At 43.9% G+C, this 7,723-nt stretch overlaps 3 protein-coding genes across 3 annotated transcripts; all 3 read right to left on the bottom strand.

Annotated features, from left to right (window-relative positions):
• Positions 1-485: 485 nt before the first annotated feature.
• Positions 486-752, bottom strand: EI90DRAFT_2854303 (uncharacterized protein; the record flags this gene model as incomplete). Its single annotated transcript, XM_039053759.1, has 1 exon — positions 486-752. A coding segment is annotated over one exon (267 nt), but the record flags the coding sequence as incomplete, so codon positions are not given.
• Positions 753-1,832: 1,080 nt separating this feature from the next.
• On the bottom strand, positions 1,833-2,528 carry EI90DRAFT_3018004 (uncharacterized protein; the record flags this gene model as incomplete). The annotated part of the gene is made up of 2 exons (XM_039057175.1): positions 1,833-2,151; positions 2,188-2,528. The coding sequence occupies 2 exons, from the start codon at positions 2,526-2,528 to the stop codon at positions 1,833-1,835; spliced, it is 660 nt and encodes a 219-aa protein (XP_038913751.1).
• Positions 2,529-6,005: 3,477 nt separating this feature from the next.
• Positions 6,006-7,427, bottom strand: EI90DRAFT_3018003 (uncharacterized protein; the record flags this gene model as incomplete). The annotated part of the gene is made up of 6 exons (XM_039057174.1): positions 6,006-6,071; positions 6,135-6,223; positions 6,254-6,552; positions 6,628-6,854; positions 6,918-7,251; positions 7,315-7,427. 6 exons carry the CDS (start codon positions 7,425-7,427, stop codon positions 6,006-6,008), a joined length of 1,128 nt encoding a protein of 375 aa, XP_038913750.1.
• Between the last annotated feature and the right edge of the window lie 296 nt (positions 7,428-7,723).

Below are 7,723 nucleotides of genomic sequence, written 5' to 3'. Positions count from 1 at the left end.
TATGACAGGACCCTAGACCCTGACATGACCTATGGAACTAATTTGTCTGTCAGAAAACAACAACAGTATTAAGGTATGGTAAAAGGCATATACCCAAACCATCTCACAGCCCGTCCCATTACACCTAACAACATTAGTGCTGTCATCAATTTCACTTGTGGTAACTTTCATGGTACAACACATATGAATGCCAGTAGGATGTTTGGGAGCATGGCACATTGGACAGCCACTGGAATAGGTGGTTGGAAAAGCTGAGGCTGGGGAGGGTGGATGGGGGCTAGGAGAGGTGGGAATATGTTTGGGGGTGCTGGTATCAAGGTCATCGTCAATATCTTGTTCCAGTGGTCCAGTGGATGAGTCCGCATTGACTTCGGGTCGTGTTTCCAGGTCTGTGTCCCTGGATGTAGATTAATAATTAATATTACATCTGAAGTGATAAATAAGTAAAGAAGGATTGGGACATACTGAAGGCAGAGGTGGGAACTATGTGCTTCAGAAATGTTGAGTTTCACCGCTAAGTGTTTCCGTTGTCTAGTTTCCCCTCGATTTGCCATATGGTGATTGTTCCAGACCATCTTGAGACCTTCCAGCTCAAAATATGAGATGTCAAATTCGCTAGGTGGAACAGAAGGGGAGTGGTTTTTTGCATAATGAAAAGCAATGTTGTACTTCCATACCATGTTGGATCCTTTGGGGCACCATGGACACTTTATGGGAACATTAGCACATGGGTTTGTAGGTGAAGGTTGGGAAGTGGCATAAGAAACTTAATCAGCCTCTGACACATCGAATTAGTATAATCAAGCATAAAAGACGCTTTATATTTCTTCAGGCCAATCCAACATGAAGGTGCTGGTGATAGACAGAGCCTGCATGGCTCATCCTCTCAGCTAATAGTTGGGTCATGTAATATGTGAGCTGCAATGTGTGCAAGTAATTTTGGGGCTGTTTCAAAGATCGTGTGACAACATTCACAAGAAATATTCATCATTACCACATCTCTGTCATCCCCCTCAAGTTCACATGAAAAACACACTCTGCCTGATGAGAGAATTGCCCAATGAGTTTTGTGTGACAGTTGTAACCTGCAGCCAACTAGCTCACTGTTAACCTGGTAAGGGAACTTATCCGACTGTTTGATCTCAACTATCTTATGTTGATGTCAGGGCTCGGTCCTCGATCAGGGACAGCCTGACCTCAGGCCTAGGTGTGTGCGGTGTTCCGGGTGGTTGGGCGCTAGACCCCGTCCTTAGCTCCTCAAACTCACTGAAGGGACTAAGCGGGGATTGAGTTGTCATGTATTACAGAGGGTAACTACAACTTGCCTAAGCGGGGATTGAGTTGAGAAGAAGGGTAAGTTTCCCTATTCCCCGCTTGGCTACTATAAAAAGGAAGTGTACTGTACAGTTCATAACGTGACTCCAGGTAGAAGCCGAGCATGTTCCCGCGACTCGGAAAAGGTGTCACATGGGTTAAGGCGAGTTGCTCGCCTTAACCCACGTGATTTTTCCTGCGGGCTCACATGCGGGCTGAAGTTGTGAGAGGTATGTAGGGATGGGGAGGTCTGGGAAGGTGGTTCTGGGGTGTGGTTGGGTGCCCTGACAGCGGGGTCAGGGGCCGATCCCTGACAGTTGATCATCCAGCAAGAGTGCCCCAAACATCACTGCTGTTAACTCTCGCAGCTCATCACTTCAAAACCCATATCCTACAGCCTTCCTCAAGCCACCTTCTCTTCTGATTCCTGCTCCAATCATGGCACTCTCTTCTTCAACAGTAACAACATCAGGATTGATTTGCTGGATGAACTTGCTGGGAACCATGATGCTTGCATCTCATCCATGCTGCCAGACCCAATCACCATCCTTCCCATTTGACAGAACTATGTTTTGCAACTTCAAGCAGAGGATTTGGAGACCGATGGTGACTGTTTCTTCGTTGAGTAAGTCTTTTGATACTGCACTTTGGGGACTCTTATCAACTTTGATGGAACTAACTTGGGCAACACCCAGAAATGGGATTCCCTTGCATCTCAGAAGTGTGGCTACTGGATCTTGGATCAAGATGCATTTGGTCTCCATGATAGAACCATCACCAATGTGATGATGTGGCATGGCGGGGATTTGGGCAAAGCAGGAAATATTGGCAACATGTCTCAATCAGTCAGTCGAGTTTGATGTTCTTGTGAACCTTGTGAATTCATGCAGAACCTTTGCCTTGTGTACATGCTTCCCATTCCCCACATCAATTGTACTTTCGAGCCCATTTTTCCATGCATCCTCATTGTCAACGAGTTCCTCAAGTTCCAGCAAGTCGGGTAAAATGGGAATGGTGGAATCTGGGTTGGGTTGCTGGGGAGTTTCGTCATACATTTCTTCATTTTCACCATCTTCACATACTTCCATCCTGAAGGGGTTTAGCAGATTGGCACCTGGGGTCGACTCAAGCTTGCCAAACTTTTCTGCAGGACTGAATGCCATGAGTTCTGGATCATTTTCTACCTCGTGCCGGCTGGATCTCCATGCAGACATCAGTTGTATGCCAGAGACTCGCATGTCTCCCTTCCACGATGCCAGATTGAGGTGATCGATTTTTTGCTCTATCCCTGTTGTGGTGCTTAAACCCTGGAGCCTTAGCTGATGAGGGCCCCAGTCCCATTCTGGGTGTTGGGAGAGGATTGAGTGGCATTCGACAGCCCCTGAAGTTCAGCCCAATAAAGTGTAAGTGCTAACGTTAACATCGCTCCCATTTTGAGATCTGATAAGGCCAAAAATCCATTCCAGCCTATCCGTGCCCAACAGGATCAAGAAGAACTCGCCATTGGGATTGTCACACTTCTGTCAGGGCTGCAGGTTAACGACTATGATCCGACAGATTCCAAAGTGGAAAGGAGTCGGACAAGGGTTACCTGAGCAGCAAAAAGGGTGAGAGAAGAAGATTACTTCTCTCCCTGCTGCCAGGTGGTAAATAAGGGGCAGTTAAGCAGGGATTATGGGGATGCGGCATGAGGCCCAAGGATATGGGACATGGGAGTGGGGGCTGTGTAGATACGCTGACATACAAACAATGACATGAGGCAAGGACCTCTGACAAATAAGAAATGACTCGGCTCGTGAGAGAGATAAAAAGGAAGTGATAAATGAGAATGAATGGAATAAATGGCAGAGAACTGTGGTACTCTGACAGCTTCATCTTTGCCATGCAAAGGAACGTGTTCTTGACCATGATTTGGATATCACGGTAAAGGGGTAATGGGAGGTAAGCTGAGTGTGCATTATGATCAGTAAAGAATATGTATGCCAGGTGTGCCGCTGCACTAAGAGACTTAAGTTGATCATGAAGGCTCATGTCAACATTTATGTAGGGTAGGATTAGATATTTGACAAGCTTTGAGTGTTGATTGAGGGCAACACGAGTTTCATAGTATATGGGATTGTCCATGGTGAGTGGTGGTGGTAACTTCCAGATAAGTAGCATTAGGTTAAACATTGTAGTGACGTCTTGTTTATCTGTGACATTCATCAGGTTGTTGATTTGGCTTGAGGGGTATTTGTTGCCTTCTAGGTGGGACCGCAGGACTGAGGGTGTAATCTGAACACCACCGACTGAAACACTGCTGGGCCTCAGGTGAGTGTGTCAAAGTCTTTTCATAACATGCTTGTAGTCTTTGTCAGATGTTAACTCGTCCTCTCCAACCAGTAGGTTTAGCAGTGGTAGCCCACCCAGGTAAGCATATAAGTGGGATGTTGGAGATAGTGGTGTGTGCTCCATTAAGGCTACAAGTGCCTTTCCTTGCCTTGATTCGCCATCTGAGGCAAGGCAATATACACTCCCCTTGGTCTCCTTACTCATTTGGTTGCAGGCACTGCATGCTAGGCAGAGGAGATCAGCATGTTTGTCGGCTTTCTCATTTTTGCATGTTGCACTGATTAGAAATGGCTGTGTGATGTATTGGCAATGTGTCAGGGGATGCCCAGCTATCCGGCCCCCCTTTACTCTAAGCAATATCAATGATGTAATCGTTAGCTGAGATTGCGTGAGATAATTACATAGTTAGAATGCAGATATAACTCATTGCGCTGTAGGAGAAATAATATTCAAAGAATAAAACAATGATCTATCAGAATAGTCAACAAACAGGTGACAAGTTCAGACGTTTAACAGATCTCATGATCTTTATGAGACTGGACAGACATTAGAAGATCATTATAAAATATCTACACCCATGTAGTATGAGATTTAATCTACTACAATCATGCCTAGAACTTGACATAGGTGTAATATTCAAAGAATATATCCCTACAACAAGAAAATAGCACATAGACGGCAGAATAAGAAGGAACATTGGGAAAGAAATGTAAATATCTCGGGAACCAGTAAACTTTTGACTGTAATCTTTTTACCATCTGGAAGGACTGTTTCTTAACTTTATCCACGGTTTTGTTTCATTCTAAAAGCTTCAAAACTGACGGAGATATCACTCAAACGGCGAAACACCTTATAATTCATATATATTTATTTGCTAATTCTTACAAAAGGTAATGTGACTCAAGGGAAATATATTGGTGCCCAGAAGTCTGGCGGACCGAATACCATATGATAGAGTATTCCCCGGCGCGGGCGGACAGTTTTTGATCGCATCAGAAGAGGAGAAAATGCTAAAAAACCGGATCTTGTATATTTTCCCATGATTCATCAAAACTTTTTGATTTTAAGCCCAAATAAATCGGAACAAAGGAATGATTGATGATCTGGATCTCGGATCATAAGCATGAAGTGATTCAGAAGTCCGCGGATCAGTTAATTAATTGGGAAGGCTCTAGAACATTAGTAATGATGTGGCTTCACAAAAAGGGGTCAATTAGAGAACAGTCTAGAAAGTTCCTTTATAGCCGAGTCATTTCTAAAGATAACCGTTCGTAATTAAGGCGGTGTAGAGCATAGCTTCAGCGCTACAAGATCCCGCTGAGATCGGCCCAAAAGACAAAGAAATGAATTACTTATTGCTGAGTCATGTCCTAAGTCCATTATTAAGCTTACACAGCCCAACCCCCTATATCATTCTAGAACTATCTATAATACAAATGTAGCACATGTAACTAGTGCAAGGCGTGGGAGTAGAGAGGCCTCTGAAAAGCATAAAAGGCCACCGCTTCTGCCCCCTCTCAAACCTCAGGTAGAAATAAAAGTTTAATTCTCCTCACCAGTGGTTGGTTCGTTTGCTCCAAAAGATAAAAGCAAATATTAGTTGTTAGCTAATATAAAACTAACACGTCACTCTAAGCGTGAGTTAGGGTCAGTTAGACACAGCTGAACAAAAGTGTCATAGTGAGAATTAGTGAGAATTTGGTGGAGGGACTTCTTAATTGAATAATCTCTCAGCAATACTTGGTTATCACACCACAGGAGAAAAGTGAGCGATCCTGAACCTGCTAGATAACTAGCATGCACTCTAAGCGATAGAAAGAGCAGTTTGGTCACTCCTGTATTGAGTAACATTTATTGCGGAATTATTTTATTAGCAGTTTTCCTTCAGTAAATTATCAGGAAAATCACATCCTACTGAAAAGTGGTAAATATAGGTGTAATATTGACTAGAAATCATAGTAAAGTCAATATAGAATTTTATCCGTAGACGATCTATACATCAGGTGAGATCGTTGGGGGGTGTTTATTGTTGTTTAGACAGTGAACAATCATATATTTGGCAACCAAAACACGGTCAGTACGCAAATCAGCACAAACTCTAATATCGTTATTGGACGTAGGAAACTGGTTACATAAGGTGATCCAGCTCCACTCCTTCAGCGCTATATTCACTATCACATCACTCCTTACCCAATATTCCCTCATCTATCTTCCTATCTGATGTCATGTTTCTATCAGTTACCATGTATTCCCAGTGTAGCTGCGCTCTCGTGAGTTAGTGGAGCTCATGTATATAAGGCTCTTATGCCAGCTAGGCTAGCCCCCTAGCTTTGATATCAACTAGTTTCCCGGGGATATCTTTACACCACGAATAGATGTGCGGACTCTGACATGATGATTCCCAGTGAGAGCTCCAATTGTGGCAACTGTAGCCTATCGTCTATGATTTAGCTGGTGCTATGGTTCACAACCCCTTGTCCTAGACGTACCTCCATGCCAAAATGCACTTTTCTGTTTGCCAAGTCATCAAACAGTGTATGCGCATCACCAATGTTATTGATTGCATGTTCATTACACCCTGAATGCTCTCAACAAAGGCTGATCACACTGTTTGTGTGCAGGCACCAGTCCAACACCTCTTCTACCTTAATCTCATCTATCATACAAACAAGGCTGACAACTTGATTATTGGAAGGGGCATCGATTTGATAGGCCGTTGTGATGTTTGATCTCATTTCATCAAGGGTTGGGAAGGCAGGAGAAGCACGGATTGAAGTTGTGCAGTGTTGTCGGGTTGTTGCTATCCCTGGCATGCCAAGTGCTGCATGTGCAAACTCTGCAACATGTGCACCCCCTAACCAGTAGAGCACAACACTCATAAGGTGTTCTTGTTCTGTGCACCTTGGGCTGTAAGTTCCAAGTGCAGCTCTCCCAATAAGTTGAATGATTCCATTAATCCCATGCTTCTTTCATAGCACAGACCACACAAGTTGATTCAAGCAGGGTACATTGCACTCGCCCACAGCCATGACGAATCTTTTGTAGTCCAGGTTTGAAGTCATGAGCAAATCCAGTTTCCAATTGGTGTTAAGACATTGAAGTTTGAGACTGTCAATTTGACGGTCTTTCCGCCTGAGAATTTCGATTAATCCAGATGTCCCAAGGTACTTATATGGGGTGGTCTCAGGGATGCCTCTGTGGATCCGGTCCTGAATACGGCAAAGTCTTTGATTGTTTTGGAGGAGTTGGCATTCTCAGCATGGCTCATTAACCCGCAGTGTCAACTGTAGACAAGTAGGAGCATGCAAGGTAAGAATACCATTTTTAATGTGGATGTCCCAAGCCATTGCTAACTCCACTTGTTCTTTCCATGGCCACTCAAGAAATGGGCTTCTCCCTTCAGGAACGTTGATTCTGACCCCTTGGCATGGATGCTTGTTGTCAATTATTTGGGGAGGTGAGTCACTGTCCTCATCAGAGTCCAGGAGAAATGGGAGGTGTTTGGTACCAGGTTGCAGTGAAGGCAACATGCACTGAGTGAGTACAGTATTATCCTGTCTCCTTGGGGAGGGCCTTGTTGATGCAGGATGGGACTCTAGAGGGATTCTATTGGAATTATGTTAAGCAGCACTTTGGGGGGATTTGAATTTAACGGTGATGGTGACATACATTTTTTTTGCTTCCTCAATCAGGTTATTGATTCGGATCTCCAGAATTTCTTCAGAAGCAAATTTGTTGTTGGTGAAGTATTGGAGTGTAGCACAAAGCCCTGGCAACCCCATTGGGCCCCATCTAATGGCTGATGCTAGGGTGCCATTCCGTTTCGCATATTCACCACAAATATTGTTGAGTTTTTTATCCAGCCACTCATATACATCCTCATCTGGCTCTTCTAGCTTTCAAGTGGCCACTATTTCTTTAGGGTCACCAGTGAGAGCTGCAATAGTGTAAGGAACGGGTGGTGGTTGTCAGGTCAAGTATCTTATTCATTGTTATTCTCATTACAAATAAGATACAACAAATGTATATAGTTCTTTACCTTTTTCCATGTCCTGTCAATAATAAAGCTCTATACTGC

The sequence above is a fragment of the Cantharellus anzutake genome (genome assembly GCF_015039405.1).
Source record: "Cantharellus anzutake strain C23 chromosome Unknown EI90scaffold_39, whole genome shotgun sequence".
NCBI lineage: Eukaryota > Fungi > Basidiomycota > Agaricomycetes > Cantharellales > Hydnaceae > Cantharellus > Cantharellus anzutake.
Note: the sequence above shows the minus strand (reverse complement) of the source record. Positions and strands in the feature narration are given on the sequence as shown.